Source organism: Manduca sexta, chromosome 19 (assembly GCF_014839805.1).
Source record: "Manduca sexta isolate Smith_Timp_Sample1 chromosome 19, JHU_Msex_v1.0, whole genome shotgun sequence".
NCBI classification, from domain to species: Eukaryota; Metazoa; Arthropoda; class Insecta; order Lepidoptera; family Sphingidae; genus Manduca; species Manduca sexta.
Window position 1 is genome coordinate 13,562,180 of NC_051133.1, and position 19,306 is coordinate 13,581,485.

General features: G+C 36.8%; 1 protein-coding gene across 1 annotated transcript in view; it reads right to left on the reverse strand.

Moving 5' to 3' along the window:
- Window positions 1–19,306, reverse strand: part of LOC115450026 (syntaxin-binding protein 5-like) — a 222,544-nt gene that overhangs the window by 23,092 nt on the left and 180,146 nt on the right. Inside the window, 2 exon segments of the mRNA XM_037440536.1 lie at window positions 7,019–7,153; window positions 11,609–11,791. Of these exon segments, the coding sequence (XP_037296433.1) occupies window positions 7,019–7,153; window positions 11,609–11,791 (318 nt within the window).

A 19,306-nucleotide genomic window follows, 5' to 3' on the forward strand; every position in this document is an offset into this window, starting at 1 on the left:
TCCGCTCTGCCGAAAAACCGCTGCAATAATTTATCTTTCAAATCAAGAGGGATTAGTTGATGCTGTGGATGTGTGCAATTTATGAGCTCTAATGGACGCGATGTACAAATTGCTACTGCACGGATGTAGAGGGATAATATATACATTTAAATGAAGTTCTTGTGAAAAAGTAATGAAGCTGGTCTAGTCACAGGGATTTTATATAATGCTTACGATGTTGTTTTTTAAGTATAACATAGCTTTTTTTTATACCGGCAACGTAAAGTGACCCCATTCCTGATGGTAAGTGGAGCAGAGTCCAGGTAAAATATTGACTAACGAGTGATGATTATCCCTCGCCAGTCGACACAATAGTGCCGGCTTGTTTAAAACCGGAAATACATAGGCTGATCCCGAAACGTACCATGCAAAGGGCACCATAAGTTTTGTTACAATAATACGTTCAATGTGTTACCGTCATATAGTACTAGATGGCCAAACCATCACACAGTAATAACAGATTACTAGAAGGCAATTCAGTACCCTAACATTTGAGTAACAATTACTGCTCTCTCATCAAATAGCCAAACAGCGAGCCCGTCAATCACAAGTGGAGCAACAAACTAGGCGTAATCGCATGACGTCACGGACATCCCTAATTACAGACTCACAGAGGCATCACAATCCAATTATCCTTCCGATGTAACTGCGAGTGGTGACGCTCAATCGACGGTAACTTTGTTACGTGGTAGTGGACGCTTCATACGTCACCGATGACTATTTGGCGAATTTCTATCAAACTTCTCCGTTTGTTTTGCTTCGATAGAGTACCTATGGTGGTTAGGTTGCAAAGCAAACATTTCAAATCGCACTCAGAAATTGGTACGCTTATTGCTGAAAAGTTTTGCCCAATTTTTCGTACTATGCTGCGGAATGGAACTTTAAATGGAACTTTAAATTTGTACCTATTATGCGTTTGATCGTAGCGATTTCTCAGGCTGCTTTTGCTCTTCATTACATTATTATTAATTTGTTTAACGATCGTAAAAACAGATAAACGGTGATTGTCATGGTGTAAGTATGTCGACGGAAAGTGAAATTTCTAAATACTCCATAACTTGTTCCTTAACACAACACAGTAACTCTGCTAATGGTATTTTTTTAAATTAGATTTTGTGATAGGACGATAACACACATTTCATTAGTATACGCCACGCATGACTTTAATATTTTTTGAAACCAGCTATAATTTTTCCGATGACATTGTCGGACAATTAATTGCTTACAAACCAGAAATTGCGTAATTTTCCCGCTTTGAAATATTTAGACCAAAAATCTTGTCTAAGCTCTCAACAAAGCAGGGAACACAGTACCTAACATAGCAATCTAGAAATAAAATTTAGCATCGATTTTACTTACCTAGACCCTAAACGACAGTTCTGTAGTCTTTGTACATTATGCGGGGACAGACGTAACAAATTCCCTCATAACTCACCCCCACATTGTACAAGATAACAATATAATTCTACCTTAACGGCCTTTAGTTAAGATAAGCCCTAAAGGACACGTTATCTTGTCGTGTTCAGCGCATCGTAAAGGGCAGAGGCATTATCGTAGCAGGTGACGCTAGGGGCCCAGACGTTATAGTACGTGGCACAGCATTTGGTTCGGTTAAACATAAGCGTTCGGGATTCGATCAGTGCTAGGGCCGTGCTCTGTACGGATATTCAAAACATTTTCTAGTACGAGCGATAAGTGCTGACAGCATCAGAATGATGATAGATCATAGACGTGTGATCACGTTAATTTAAATGAGATTAATAGTTTCAAAACCGTCATCTACATTTTTCATGACTTAGCGTACGCCAAGATAGATGTGGCTTGGATTGGACGGATTTGAGGGCGCCATATCTTTATATACTAATACGGTGCGCCTCCGCCCCTGCACGTCCATCTGATTAATATGAGTGATCACGCTCTATTGTGTTGAATGGTTTGTTTATCCTGTTTCGCTGTTCGTGCACATTTAGATATTGTGGACAGTTGGGTTGTGTTTATCTTCGGCAGTTTACGCGTAATGGATGCATAATAAATATTGTAATACGGCTGCGTTTGGTTAATGACATTAATTATGCAGTCATAGCTATTCTGTATAGAGTAGTAGTTCGACTGACATGTTTTATAGCATAAGGTTTGCAGATGAGCAGGATTATTTGATAGAAAGTGAATTATAGCCCATTACTAGAATGATGGGTTTTTGAAATTTACAAAAGAATGAAAATTACAATCGGAGGTGCAATGGACATTATGAAAGAGTTGGAAGCCTTTATCAGGGTTTTCGACAATGACTTGAATCGTAAGAAAAGAAACTGCTCAGTCGTCAATTTAAGCTGGTTTTGTACGGAATAGTGGTACCGATCAGATCGTGGCAACTGATTAAAGGCAAGACCAAAACCTACCTTTTCTGTCTAAACTCTAAACTGATCAGTTTAAAAACATTTCGGCTCAATCTCTTTGCGTTGCCATTACCCGGAGTGGTGTGAGCAGGTGCAGAACGCCGACACATTATCACCCGGCCTGTGTCGCCTCATTTTATACGTTAAGGTCGTATTCTATCCTGCTTTAGTGAACCTTAAAAAGTTTAGTACTTCTAAAGCTTGTCACAGATCACGCGCTTTGTTTTAACTTAGATAAGCTAAGCTAGGTCTAATAGTCTTGTTCAATAAATGACCCCTATCTCAATGCGATCATCAGAATAATGTAATCAAAGTAAGTCGTTTGTAAGCCGTGTAAAAAAAATTGATTGATCCATTTTCGCGATGAATAAAAAAAAAAGCGAGTAGGATCGTTGCATGCAAATGGCGGTAAATAGTTAGAAAGCATCGTCGCATCGGGGACTGCTAAAAAGTATTTTCATGTTTCGTATTTCGGGTTCAGAACCCACGCTAAGTTGCTTAGGAGTTGCTAAGGAGTTGGGTATACCGCAGACTATTTTTTAATGCTGCAGTATCCGCTCATGCCGAGTGCCATGTCTTGAAAATATTACAGAAATAACAATACAACTAATTTCAAATCAATCGCACTTTTGAAAGTAGGAAATGAGCTGCTGATATTCAAACGCTTGGACGGATATAAATTATACTATTTCGATCATATCAGTTTTCACACGAAAAAAAACGCATTAACGGCCATCACTCGTTTGGCCGCTACGATGCCACAGACGATATGCAGTCATACACCTTAAACTTACAACCAGCTTTTTTTCCATCGAGGTTGAATAAGATAATCTTATCTGAATTACTATGTGGTGGGTCTATTATACGCGAGAACTTTGAAGTAACAATACAGTTTACTAATGAAATCTTTTTTAAGTCCAAAAAGTCAAACCAAAACCTTGTTAGAACACAATGCTCGAAGTAATCAAAGTTTAATTAGATTTCTTTTTTTATCTCTGTGAAAGGTTATTTATCCATAGGTATTGAGCATAAATAAAGCATAAAAAGAGCAAAAATTTGAGAGCTATCTCTTACTGCCGTAGCGAGGGGGACGTTGTAAAACGCACAAAAATCAAATATTGCATTTACGAGCGTCGTAAATATGGAATTGAGATCGCGCGCGATTACTAACGCGGGTAGTTTACGTTTACGTTTAAGCGCCACTCGTAAAGGCACGAGGCTGATGTGCTGTATCGATACACCGGGCGGTAACCCGGCCATAATATTTTCTATCCTGACTCAGCAAAGTAAGTCTTTAGACCTGTGGGCTGTGAGTAAGTGCGGTGTAGTGTAATACAATATTCAGGTTGATTGGTAGAGTATTATATGGCCTTACGTCAGAGCATTATAATGTATGGAGTACAAATATATAGTAATAAATATAATTTTGATAGCATGGCTCTATAATACAAAACAGAACGAGCTAGACTGACAGAATTTTCACTATATCCAATGCACACTTTCCAAATCATCAAAGGTAATATTTGATATATTTATGTATAACGTTCCTGGCGCTCGAGCCGGGTGGGCAGGGCAGATAACGTGTAATAACGCCTGCTAATGCCCGGCAAGTACGCGCGGCGCGATGTTTGGACGACGTCAATCATTATGTATTATGGAGCTGTATCGGACTATGAATATTTCTACGTCAATTAATTGACTGTAGATTACCACAGATATAGTATTTTGAATAGTACATATAACACAAGTATAGTGTGTATAGAAAATGACTAAAAGGCAGATTTTACTATTTTATGAGACGTCTGTAAATAGGCACAAAATCGAGTGACAGATGAAAACCATCCTGAAATGTTTGTCAAAGGGATAAATCATGAACATAAAGCATAAGCAGGTGGGCATAGCTGATATAATAATGTAAGAAGAGTTAGGCCGTTCTACATGTTTATGTAAGTGTTTACTTACTTAAGTCTAGAAGTACTCACTACTACAAGTGCGCACATCTCAAGTCAAATCAACGCTAATCTATTATGGAGCAGTTGTCGGTCCCGCGGGAGCTCTCGCCCTCCCGTCCTCTATGTAGGTTGCGTCAACTCGCGCCACTGCGAGCTGCGAGCCCTCCAGTGTTTAACCAGCGAGAGGTTTGTAAGTGTTCACGTTTTTCACTTTTCACCACTAGTTTTGCTTTTTTTCTTGTTGTCCTTAACCTACTTAGTAATGTTAGTGAAACAGGCTGCTTGTACAATTATGTTGGTATGAATGGGATACCTCGACCTCACCTTTTATTATATTCTGTAGGTCAAATAATAAAAGAGTTGAAGAGACAATGAAGTGTGTACATTAAAATTATTGACAAAAAATATTCATTGGACCAAAAATCAAATATATTTCCACACATATTGGTCGTTTGTAATATAACAAATACAAGACGATTCGTGCAATATTGCGTGACATTTCACAGCCCATCCCGCGTGGTCCCTGTGACGGCTCCTGCGTACCAGTGTGCCGGGGAATACAAATGCGTCGATTACTCGCACAATACCCGGTGTGTGCCGCGATACGTGCGCGTAATGGCGTGAGCAGATAAATAACACTTTCCTCGCTTGAATGAATTTGGAAGTGTTGCAAAATTTGCCGAGTGATTTTTGTTTGAGTATAAAAAATACATTTTGTATTAGGCCGGTAAAGCGGTAAGTATGTAGGTATCTTGGCGGTAGGCACGTTATCGGTATTATTTATGGTTCATGTCACAGAAATGGTATATAGCAGAGTTTGAAGGAAAATTTATTTTTAAAACTATAATTTTTAATAATAAATATTTATTTGTGCTGTAAATTCGTGTGAACTGACATTGCTCTGATATATATTTTTTATAAATTACGGCTAGTAATCTTTTAATATATTGTGTTTCTTTATGTTCATTCATTTAATATCTCAAACAAATAATTTTATTCTTGAATACAAAATACCTTTAAATTTTTCTAAAAGAACTTTAAATACGTCTCTTATATACTCTCGACTTTTATGACGTCATACACATTCTGCGATGCAGCCACGCCGTCTATACGACAATCCCTATAACCATCGCGTGGAACGGTTATAGCTTCCATACAGACGTGTGAAGAAGGGGAACCGAGTGCGAGCGTTGTTGATATTACTCGAGTGCTTACAGTGACAAATGGTTACCTATGTCATATGCGATTATTAAATTTTTTATGATATTTGTCATTGTTTATTACTTTTTATTCTCAAACTAGCGACCCGCCCCGGCTTCGCACGGGTGCAATATTTCTCCACTATTTAATGGATGTTATTATACATATAAACCTTCCTCTTGAATCACTCTATCGATTAAAAAAAACCGCATCAAAATCTATTGCGTAGTTTTAAAAGTAGGGACAGAGAAAGCGACTTTGTTTTATACTATGTAGTGACATAGCATCGAGTATTTTCAGGAGATTGTGGACATTTCGTTAGTTACGTTAGGGCTATTGTCTCAAGAGACCTTTGCCACACGTCAGTGGCGAAGGATAAAGTAGTCCCAAAGGTAAACCGACACCATGTATAGGTTACTAATAGAATGCATAAATGCGATTTACAAATGGTTCTAATGATAATTAGATTTTACATATATTAAAGGGAAGCCGGTACGAATCGGGTTATATGAACCTTTAAATTAAACTATTTTCCCTCCCGTGACCATGAAGGCTGCAAAGTCTTCGAAACGTCGGGAGTAAAATAAAATATTAAAACCGCGATAAAATTCGTAAAATAGTTTAATTTAAATGTCTAACATTCGCGTAAACTTAAGAAATCATTATATGAACCTGTCGCAACTGCTGTATATTATTTAATACTCAGTTAACATGACTATCTGCTTGTATCATAGACATATTTCAATCCAAAATTATTCCGATTACTTACCCTATCAAAAAGGCATAAGCTAGGGCTTTCATGTGTTATTACCATCGATCAATCCTTAATTTAACCCGAAAACTTTTCCTTTTACCACATAATTAACAAACCCCTAACATAATAGTTGTCCAATTATCCACATCTATAACTTTTTCATCGCGTGAACAAAGCGCTGGAGTCACTAATTACGTAGTGATTAATAACGTGGACCCTCTTTTCCCGCCTCCGGACCCTATCGGGTCTAATTACGGGGTACGGGGCTTGCTGACCTCATAGTTGTTTTTATTGGACCTCTGTAGGGGAATCAGTTCACAGATCGATGGGTAGGAAAGAGAGATTCATGTTTTTCAAAAAAGAATATCAGTTTTTTAATATTCCGAAATAATTGGCTTTTGTGTTCACGAAAAAAAAACATTTTAAAATTATTTTCACGAGTAATTTAAATATCTCTTCAGTGAGAAGAAGAAGTTATAAACTTAATAGCAATAATACCGCAGGTCGGTTCGAATTATGTAAACATTTTAGAGCTATATTCTCAGTAAGATACATACAGTATTCAACTTAATTCATTTTAGTTTTTATTCCATATTTGATATTTACAGATAAGCAGTAAAATTAGTTTCTTCTCCATATTTGAAATTTAAAGAAGTTATCAAATACAATGTACTTACACTTCGATGGCCTTGTTCCAGTTGATGACGTATCCTGAGAGCTCGAAGGTCTCTATGTTGACGACGTGCACGTTCCCGCGCTCGGTGCCCACGTGGATCCACTTGGACTGCAGCGGCAGGTGGAGGCACGTAATCCTGCAGACAACACCACATGTCATGCTGTAGTACAGATAGGGTTACTTGCTGAACAGTCAATCGTACCACAGGCGAGCCAGATAATAGTTCCGTTGTGCCACTTTACTAATTATAATAAATATTGTTCACTGTACCTGGTGGAATAAAACTTATTAATCGAATCGGAAAGTACTCGATCGAAGAAAGGAGTACCGTTCTTCGACGGATACCAGTGTTATGTCGGCCGGTGTTACGGCTACACGTTGGAATGTGGCTCATTGGGACGAGCAATAGTGGGGAGGATTCAATCAAGTGTGCTGGTTTACTGAAAGCACAGAAAGACTAATTTAGACTCGCCTGTGGAGACAGTTATTTTGGAATCGATTTTTTGCATAGAAAACTCGAAATTTCTGGTTGGTCCTGAAATATTGTACGAGTGTAAATGTAGGTATTTAGTTTTGATTCTTGGTCATTAGTTAATGTGATATTATTTGTAACCTGGTCGGTGTTGTGGCAGAAATATTTTACATAATGTAAGTCTAACTCATAAGTCCTAAAGCTGCCAAATAGGAAGGAAAGGGCCAATAATACGCTAACTTTTATTAACGACAATGCCTGTGACAAAACAAGCGATACAGTTGCACTTTCACATACTATTTACATCTTTGGTTATGGAAATATCAAACTATTTTCAAAAATTACTATAGTACGTACGCGCATGCGATTTAAATCTACAGACTCAAATCTTTTCTCGCTGTACGAGTAAGTAAGTCAACAACAAATGTAGCGCTTCATGCACAACTCTCGACTATCAATAAAGAAGCAATTAAATTATCTAAGTTTATATTATCTGGGAACGAGGCTCTTGACCTACACTGTTACTCCTAATAACGTCAAGGACTAAAAATGAGACTTTGTTTACTGTTTATGCTTTGTAATGTGTATTTACAAGTACACTGCAAAAATAACATTCGCTTTCGAAGCAGAAATACCTACTACACGACTCTCACCATACAAAAATCATAAATATTCCGATCTAAATACAATAATTATCATGCGACACATTAATATCAGGCGTGCAACATCCAGTAAGCGAGTGTTTCCGTCTCTGTCCCTGTAATGCGCGCGGGGCGAGCGGGAGCGAGACAAGACATCGAACTAACACGGACTCACCGCTTGATTTCGCTTGTGGAGTGTGTTAGTTGGACGCGGTATCTGCAACAAGTCGCAACGCCACCGCTGTACTGTGCACTTTGTATATATGTACAATGTATATACCGACTGAATACAGGGTAACCAATATATCATTACTTTCACAAAACTTTAAGCTTCGAACTCATACGCTTTCAAAAAGTATTTTTAAATGGTTTAAGTTGTTTATACTATATATCGCTTCAATTTTTCTTGTCCATAGTTGAATCAAAGGATATGAGCAAGATTACACCGCGAATCAAGTAGGTAAGGGTGGGAACTAATCGCCAGTCTCCAGGCATTTCATGATTCTACATTAAATAATTGTAGACACCGAATAAGATTTACACTACATTTTCTGAGTTTACGTCTCCCGGATTTTTAGCATTTTATAGAATGTAAATTTGTCTAAAACATTCACATTGTTACCCTGTATAAAGTTATGTATAGATATAGTGTTCATGAATAAAAAAATATGTATATTATTGTGAGTAGAATAAGGTATATATTTTTCATAGATATATAAAAAAAATATATAGTAAGTTCTTAAAAAGAAAAGACAGTTAAGTAAACAATTTCGTGCAAATCATAAGCTTGAACTTTTAAACAAAATAGTACATAAAGGAAAAAGAAAATACATAAAAGTTATACTAAGTCCATTGAAATAAATATATAGATTCAAAAACTACCCAACGGACTTCAATAAAATTTGGTATGGAGATAGTTTGAGACCTTGGGAAGAACATAGGCTACTTTCTATCCCGGAAAAATATAAAGCGTGACTTTTATAACGGGAAAGTTTATCCCGAAAAAACGATATCACGCGGGCGGAGCCGCGGGTAAAAGCTAGTGGGATTATATGAGTGAAGGAATAGAGAGTGTATTGCGCACACACTTGTGCATTTTAATATCTTCTACGCACCTGGCTCATCTTCTTTAAGATTGGCGGCCGTGGCTGGAGCTCGGCTAGGAGGGATTCATTCATTCACAATATAGATAATATCAATGACCGCCCACAAACAAATAGCACAGATTTAGATAGCTGTAATGTAATTATTGTCGATCAACAGAGAGATAACGGGTTGGTGGTGTGGTGCGCTGTCGGTTGATATTGATTAATGTGTACTGTCGTCCGTGTAAAGCGGTTATGTTTGACCAATCAACTATGAGGATTTGTAATACACTACCTCGGCATTACATATTTAGTTTCCTATAAGTATGGAATTTTGAGAATCGGGACACGAATTTCAGTTAGCGCATTCATGAAAATTAAAACATACTTCAGGTGGTTCAATATGAACAAAAAATTTCGATGGAAGTATTTAACGACACTAAATTATTTTATATTACATTTGAAAGATTAATTTGGTATTATTACTGTTAGGCCTTGTATAGTTCTTGGTTTAATGAAACGCAAGCAACTCTTTCAGGCCCGTCGGAGTGTGTCTTAATATCGTCTAATTAACCTATAATATACCCCCCTTGTACTCCTTTACTGCGAAGATACCTAACAAGTTTAAACTAATGTCACCAGTCGACAACACAATATGTGATCAAACTCTCGAATGGGACGTACTGCAGACGAGAGCGCGGCGCCCGCGCCCCCCAACCCCTCAGCAATTAATATCAATTTATAACTAATTAATCAAAGCCGTAATGACGCCTACGATCTGCTTTGTGATTTATTAGCGAGCTTATGTCTTCATTGCTTTGTGATAATCGAGCACATTGTGTAGGTTTGGGGTTGATTGGAGACATGCATTTGTCATGCTGGCTTTACTGACAAGCAATCCAATATTACCTTTATTAAGTAGAATACTGTCCAACCCACTTTTTTTGTTTTCCTGTATATGATGTGTCATATATTTGTACCAGAATGGACGGTGACCATCGTTAACATTTTGATGTGAAACATGTCAGGGTACAATCAAAAAAGACTGACTATACTACACTTGACGGAAGTTAGCGTTGTCAATGTTATGAGAAGGGAGACTTAAAGAGAATATTACGGTAAGGTAAAATTTCCCTCACAACACGGATGACTACATGAAAGCAATAATAAAATAAACATCACCCTTTAACTCAAGTGAGCCGTGAAATAACAAATGAGAAACATTTTATTCTCTCGGCAAATAGTTCCACACTCCACCCACGGGAACAGTTAATTTATTAATACAAACAAGGGTCGTTAAGCGAGGTCTCGGTGATATGACCCCCGGCCGTCCCTCGCGGGCCGCACTCGAGGCGTGCATTCCCTACAATTATTATATGAATTCAGCGAAACAGAAGCTGGTACAAGCGCTAATTGACGGCGTTAATAATACACGGGCGTGTTCGCTCGCGTGCGTTTCACCTCACTGAGGCGGGCGGAGTGAGGAGGGGCTGTATGGACAAGAGTTTACGGCGTGGACAGTCGTATTGTATTATAGAAATAATTATACTAAAATGGGCCGTTACTAGTAGGTTTATTCAACATAATTACTCTCGCAGTTTGATAATGCCTATTTTCTTCCCTAATCCAATCTTCAATCGAGGCTCGCGTTGAATATTCGTGCCAGTATTTTTAAATGTCCAAAGCTTCTCATGAGTTTATAAGATGACACGAAGTTTAGGACTTGCGAGGATAATGAAAATGAATTAAAAATGTATTTTATTTAGGGTATTAATTTTCAAAATGTAATTTTCTGTATATCGCTGTTATTTGCAACTAACACAATTTATTCTGGATCTAATTGTAATTATGAATTTTGTATTTCTCAAGAAATGTTTTCATTAAGCAGAGCAATGTAATGAGTGCATTCGCACTCATGAATTAATGTAGGAGTGCATTAATTAAATACGAAAATTACTCGTCGACAGAACCATACATAACTAAGCAGAAGATGAGATGAAACCAAATGGGTTTGTTACACAGTACACACGACTCCCACACAGACTATAATATTCCGATGAACTGAAATTAAACTCAGTCCTATTTTATTGAAAAATTGAGATACAGCGAAAGGAATAAAAAATGACAGAAATGTGTAAAGAATTCCAAATGCCTTTATTTTTTTTGAGAAAAGTGTGTATTTAAGTCAAATATAAAATTTCACAGAAGAAATGTTTTGTTAAACAGGAGCCCAAGGTATCATAGATAAAAAAAATTAAGCTTAAATTAATGATTACTTAAAAAAAACATGATGTAGGAGAAGATTAAAGAACAATATCAAGCCAAGATAGAATATAAAAAAAAAATTGAAAGGACAACACAAAAAATATTGTAACGAAGAACATTAGACGTACCTTTCTCTTTGGAACTTGAGTGACTGGAGACGTTGGGGAGACTTCTGTCGGAAGGTCCAGAGGTGGAGCTGATCGTCGGCGGTGGCGGTGACGAGCGCGCCCTCGTTGATGAGGAACTTGGCGTGCAGCACCGCCTCGCCCGCCTCGTGGCGCACGTGCGCGTCCACGCCCGGCCCGCCCAGACTGAGTCAACTAGTTCAGGGAAATTATTGTGACAATGCCTTTACATAATATGCTACCAAGTTAAATCATACACTATTAAGCTTTCATACATACATATGTCTAGATCTTCCTGTTGTAAACGTTCTACGTTCCTATGATTAAGGTGAATTACCTTAGTTTATTATATTTTACCCCACTTCGTTATTTAGGTGAGTAAATTATAATTTAAATTTTAACTCCTCTACTTATTTGTAAATTTTTGTTGCAGGTAAAATTTAGCTTAGGTGTAGGGACTCGGTTCAAAGCTCGATCAGATGACGCAATACTCTCGAGTGTCGGCATTGGGCCGTAAGACCAGTGGAACCAACATAACCGTTAGCGACAAAGCGGTTTTTTTATTGCAAGAAAAAAAAGGTAAATGTTAACTTAATTAGTAGGCAATTTGTATCAATTCAAATCCAAAACAACAAGTTCGTCGAACCAGTTCCCCACTAAGAAACTAGTACAATCCACATAAGTTCCCGCGGGACTCATCGGCCCGTCTCAGTTCCTGAATCGAGTTGTCTCAGCCGCAGGGCTGACTGCGGGTGCATTAGTGCGACCGGCTTGCCGCAACAGTGTCCATTACGTTAATGCAACTACGCGTCAGGGCTGACGGTAATTATGAGCCAGAAATGAACGGCTTTTGTTGCGGAATTGCTGTTGTTCGCAGTCGTGAGGTTTTGCAGGCCGGAGTAGGATAGTGTGTAATTATCGTAAGTGCGGATTGCAGTAATTATTTTTGAACGAGAAACTTCTATAAGTGACCTGAATTTTCTTTACTGTATGCCGTATATTAGGGATAAGCTCAAAATATGGCATTTTTATTGGGATATTACCTAAAAATATAATTATCCTTTCGATAACATCTGTACCTACTTCCTCATATATTTTAATTCTGTAATCAATTGTTTTGCCGCAATTTGTTTTTTGAAGCCGCTTGTTCTCCCCCCCCACCCCGTAGTTATCGTCACCGAGTAGTCTTAATTTTTTAACAACTTTTCGAATGCAAAACGGATTTTGTTTAAAACTACATTTAAATCTGAGGTAGCCCTGCTCGAGTTCCGCAATCCGAATGCAATAACATAATGGGAATGTTGTCACTCGTCCTGGAGCCCGGAATCCCGGAGCCGGGCGCGGCGGCGGCGCGGCGCTGGGACCTAATGCACGCCGCTCGTTGGCGCCAACAAAAATGGACGTATGTTGTTTTGATTTTACAAATATACAGTGGTCTCTATTTGTAATATAAACGGCTAGACGATTCTTGCCTGTATTAATCGTTTTCGGGGGTAAAAGTTCCACTGTATATTTTCCATAATAAAAAGTAACCTATAAATGACTCTAGGTCATGATTTATTTCTAGGATAAATCTTAGTAACAGTAGTAATATTAGTAATGCCCTCTCCCCAGCAATCAGCATTGTAATCGTATAAGTAATCATATTAAAGTCAATATTTTCGTATCGGCGGACTAACGAGCTAATGCTGAGGGTGCCAAAAATAATCCGCAACGTAACATTGGAGTTCACAACAAAACTGATAAAATCTAAAAGCGTTGTTTCAAAAAACGATACTGTTATACCAAACTCTCATTTACTTCGGATAAATGGTTCGGGCTCATCCATAGCGTATAATGTGTTCAACAGCCTTGTAGCAAAAATGTAAACAAATATCTACTGACCTATCAAAGAGTTTATTGTATGGAGTATTATAAAATTAAGCGTGTGATGACTTCATGCCATTGTGTGGGATCCAATTATACACCATACATAGTTGTTATGTGAAGGTAGAATTAACTTGTTTCATAAAAGGTATGGAAAGGCAGCAGATTCGTAAAAGTTTATTATTTTGTTTCATAAAGTGTTTTTTTAAATGGGTATGTTTGATTCAGGTTTGATGATTAGGCAAGTTATTTGAATTGATAAATACAACTGAAATAGCCACTTTTTGAATGTGTCTCGCGTACTAACCTTCCAATCTCCTATTATTACTATGTTGGTATACTTGCTTTTTGTTTACAATTCTGATAGAAGCCTGATGAACACAATTTACCGATCAAAACTCCACGATTTTACGTAAGTAACAACGTACTTCTGATATCAGCCACCTGGGAGATGAGGGGCGGCTGGGGACCGGGGAGTTGTTTTGAATTTGTTTCATAATCATTCAGATTGGAAACTTAAATTAATTTTATCAAGTTGGTAGATAAATTACTTTGTGTTGTTTACATAAACATCTTGATGGAGCGGCGTGGATGGAAACATTTTTTTGTATTTAATGTAAAATTAACAAACGACAAACACTTTGTGAAATTGTTTTATACAGATTTTTTTACTAAAATACTGCTATTATGTTTCCACCTAGACAAAACATTCTGACATCACATTATAAATGTACTTTCTAATACCTAAAAATAAAAGCCTTCAACGCCTTTTATCATCCTTTCCTTGAAAACAATAAGAGATTAGAGATTAGTAGACTGTATACTCCGGTTAGTTCTAAAGATAGTCCATACTTTCAAATAGCTAAACACATCACACATTCCCTGGTATATAGGCTTTATTAGCTGTTTACAATATTCACAACACAAAACGATCTATCTGCAGTAACTAGAAGTTAGCAACTGTAGTCAAACAGTGCGCCCAAACACGGGAACATAGACGCTCCTGTGAGACCAGAACAGTTTGCAAACAGACAGTCTGCGAGGATATGTACATGAATTTCATTACCATGAATGTGGCGAGTAAATACGTATGTTCAGAGTACACATGCCTTTACTTTTGAGGTGCATTCGTTATATCAGCCAATATACTTACAAAGCAAATACACTGTACAAGATGGTGCAGTGAGTTTAAAAATATTAGAGATAGTCATTAATTAATAGGGTAAATTTTTTTGGGTATCCTCCTTCTATCATTAGGTTATATTAAGAATATACTATTGGATACTGTACAATATGATTATATTAATATTTTCGTTAGTTAGTTTTAATTCAATAAACCATAAGCGAAAACTGTTTGATGCGGTTACAAAAATGAAATCTTACAGAAATATTCCCGTTTGTGACGTGCGAGAAACTATTATGTAAATCAGTCTTTAAGAAGTTTTTCCTCGAAGCACACTTAGCCCCGATATTATAAACTTAGTCCAAGTTTTTCATATTTCTTTTTTATAAATAGTTAAAGACGTTCAGTTTCCGCGCGGTTTGTCAAAGGCTGAATGAACTAGTTACTGATGTTCTTTTACTTCAATTACCCGCTACACAGGAGTTATGTTACAGTGGACAAAGAAATAGCTTCTGATAAAATGTATATCGCAGCAAGAAACTCGTTTTATTAGGCTTTTATATTGAAATAATACTAGGAATGTTTAGTGAGAAGACGAATTTAATTAAAATGTTACATTTACTGCGTTTGTAATGTTTTAATTAAATATCAAAGATTGTGAAATGTTTAGATCTGCAAGAATATAAAGTTATTATTATTAAGTTGATGAACTATTAAATCCATACTAGTAATTTTACAAGTTTTCAGACGTTCCATGACGAGAGTTATTAAGATAAGGTGCGATATTCATAAAAACTATTTCAGATATACCTTTATACATTTGAATGACCTTAATAAAATTATACATAAATATAACGAATTTGAATTTTCCCAATAAATTGTTAATTAAAATCGTGAACCAGCGAAGCTGAAGTGAGCAACAAGGAGTCGGCAACAGCGACAAACACAAAGTGACTGGAGCTGGAAGCGACTCGGTAATTGTCTATATTTCTATTGTAACTGCTCCGGCGAGCTCCGAACTGTTGAAGGGCGCGGAACTAATTACGGAACAACTATAAACAGACCGTGTCGTCTGTACGAGTTGAAAAGATCGCTTAATTTGTAACAAATTGCTTCAAAATAAATACAATCTGAGAATAAACATCCTTTAATTTATTTCTACTGAACACTCGTATCTTAAACTTGCTTTTGAACAAATAACTTAAAAGTTACGAGTTAGTAAATAGTCCCCTCAAGTGATAGTTGCGATAATACGTATTAACCCGCGAAAAAAAGTAAGTTAGTAGATAGTAAATTTTTAAAACGCTATAAGACTTGTATATTAGTATCGGATCAGGACATTATGCTATTATTAACTTGTCAAATATATTTATTATCCTTTCTTTTTAATGATCAATTTATTTTGAGTATAATTACAATAAAAATAATTTTAACAAAAAATTAAACCCTTAAAACTAATTTTATAACAGTATATTGGATACCAATTTTGGAGTCGGTGCCTAATTAAAATTGCTAATGTATTTATCTAGCTTAACTAGCAATTTTAATTAGGCACTGACTCCAAAATTGGTATCCAATATATACTTGTTATGTGAAATTATTTTTTGGTTTTGAGTGGTTTTGAAGGCGGTTTAATTTTTTGTTAAAATTATTTTTATTTTTTGCTTTTTTGTGTTAGTAAAAAATAGACCATCTCAATGGTATAGTTGTGGTTAGCTCACGATACGACTATCGCGCTGAGGAGTTACACTTTTGCCTACCCCTGAAAAGGGGAAAAGGGGTGATGCTATATATATGTATGTAAGAAGTAGATTCAAGCAAACCTAACGCAAAAACACAACTGATATATTTGGCTCACAGTACAACTATCGCGCTGTGGTGTAACACCTCTGCCTACCCCTGAAAAGGGTAAAAGGTGTGATACTACATATATGTATGTATGTAAGAAGTAGATTCAAGCAAACCTAACGCAAAAACACAACTGATATATTTGGCTCACAGTACAACTATCGCGCTGTGGTGTAACACCTCTGCCTTCCCCTGAAAAGGGTAAAAGGTGTGATGCTACATATATGTATGTATGTAAAAAGTGGAGTCAACTAAACACAACTAATGTGTTTCGATCATACTATAACTATTGCGCTGTGGTGTTACATCTCTGCCTACCCCTAAAAAGGGGAAAAAGTGTGATGCTATATACATATATGTATGTATGTAAGAAGTAGAGTCAATTAAACCCAAGTGATATGTTTCACACACAGTACGACTATCGCCATGAAATGTTACGCCTCTGCCTACCCCTGACACGGGGAAATGATGTTATGCTATATGTATAAGTATGTGAGAAGTACAGTCAACCAAACTCAATGCAAAAACATAACTAAATACGTCACAGGAAAGCTAAATTCGCGATTTCGTTTTCTTGGACGACATAATTATTCTAGTTTTTTTAATTTTAAAAACCAAACTACCGAAGTGATCTTGAAAAAAATGTTATGGGACCAATCTGGAGAGAAATTCTTTCGAATAAAAAAAGAATTTTCCAAATCGGTTCATAAATGAGCGAGTTCTGAGGTAACATACAAAAAAAAAAAAAATTCACGTCGAATTGATAACCTCCTCCTTTTTTTGAAGTCGGTTAATAACAGTACTGACCCGCCATTAAAGCGGCGCGTGATATCTTACTATCAAGCGATCTAGAGGATGCATAAAGACCTCTCCCTCCGTAATACACCTGGGACCCTCCAGATTGTTCGCGATAAGTGAATTGGTTTGCTGAAATAACGCGCCCGCTGGATGCCGAGTACCGAGTGCCGGGTTGACTGGCGCTAATGGTGGATATACACTAGGTAAGTTACTGGTATGGATATTGGCACCCAGCGACCTTTTCTGCTAAAACAAAGTTATGTAAGTTAAATAATACAAATAGGGTTTGGAGACTTACAAATACTGCTCACCAAATGTGTGGTAAAATTTATATATGAACTAAACGGACATCGGGCATGGTCTAATGTGTGACCCAAGTAATATTCACTTTTCGAAGGTCCAATTTACCAATAGCTATTGACAGCGGTGGACGTTAGGCCAAATTGTCATAAAGAAAGCCTCTGTCCGGCAATGGGACAAAGTGCAACTACAATGACATACATAAATATAGTATGTTTCAATAAGACTGAGCCCTCGCTAGCTTGCCAATCGTATTCCATCAAGTGGCTTTATGTAAATCTGCCGTAAGCTTTTATTTGGCAATCAAAAAGGGAAAATGTAATTTAATAAAGGAAATAGAACCTTCCAGATTGTTATGTAAATATTTGAGCCAATTTGGCGATGTCATCGAGCATGGGGTAGGAATGCGGCGCGGGAGAGGTGGGGGGGGGGGGGTGCGTGCCTCGCTGATTGGTTCGTCAATATTGGTACAGCCGAGCATTGTAGCTTATTTGAATAATTTAAATCTAGCTTGCTCATTTGTATTTAATTTGAGATATTGAAATGTCCTTAAATCAGATCTTTGATTACCAGTGCTTACTTAGGTACAATATCATTTTGATTTATAACAATAGGCCGACTGAAAGTAAATAATTATTAGAAATCAAAAGTCTATGAAGAACTTCGGGACATTTTCATAATGCAAAATTCACTGGTAAAATAAAAGCATGTGTTCAGAAATGTATAGAAAATAGAAATATTTTTTTTTTAGCCAAAGGTCAAAAGAAATTGTAAACTACTATATAGGATGTAAAAACTACAAATAATCATCCACGCAAGTATTCAGCCTATGTTTCTTGTACTTCACTATCACTCGACTCCCATTCTAAGAGGGGAGTCTTTTGACAAATCTATTTGATATCAAAGGAGGCCTACGTAAGTCCTCCGTTTGGGCCTTATTTCTATTCAAATTAAATTACAGTTAAATTTGATAATTTTCAATACAAAGCAAGAATTAAGACCGCAAATTCAACAATCATTCTGTCTTCAGTCGAGACTACCTCCCGCTCTCAGATGGTTTGGCAAACGCGTATAACAAAAGACAAGTTTTCGACGATAACTCATACTTCTTGGCTATAAGAATCGTGATAAATCTATTATTTTTACTAGCTTTTGCTGACGTCTTCTCTCTTGTAGACTTACAAGCAGCAGAGAAAATAAGTAAGTAGGGTGCCTACCTACACGAAAACTCACATTTAAGAGACTAATAAACTCAAATAATACCCAAAAGGCAAACAAACATTTAATTTTCCGTTTCACTGCCTACAGAATTTCAGAGTTTCTTAAGAAACCCCAATAAAGTAGAATTGGAACGCGTGATATTAAATGAGCTGTTTAAGATGAAATACAACAGAGACTTGATTAAATAAATTCGTTGTGTGCGCTAACGGTCCATGCCTTTTCGGGAACGACATGCGATACTGTGAATTTGATTAAATTATAAGGATGTGTGTTTCTAATTAAAATATTTTTATATGGATATTATTGTTTAAGTGAGAACAATAGAGGACAAATTTCTTTATGCTATATTATATATAACATAGGAAAAATAAAAGCTCTTTTCCACAACCTAATGAAATGAAAATGCGTAGATAATTAAGAGCGTTTACGCATCCGCGCGCAGTATGTCTCAAAAACAGCACTTTTCGAAGGAGATAATATCCATCAAAACATTATTTTAAAAACATATGAATTAGTAATTATTATAGAAAATTTTGTTGTCTAAA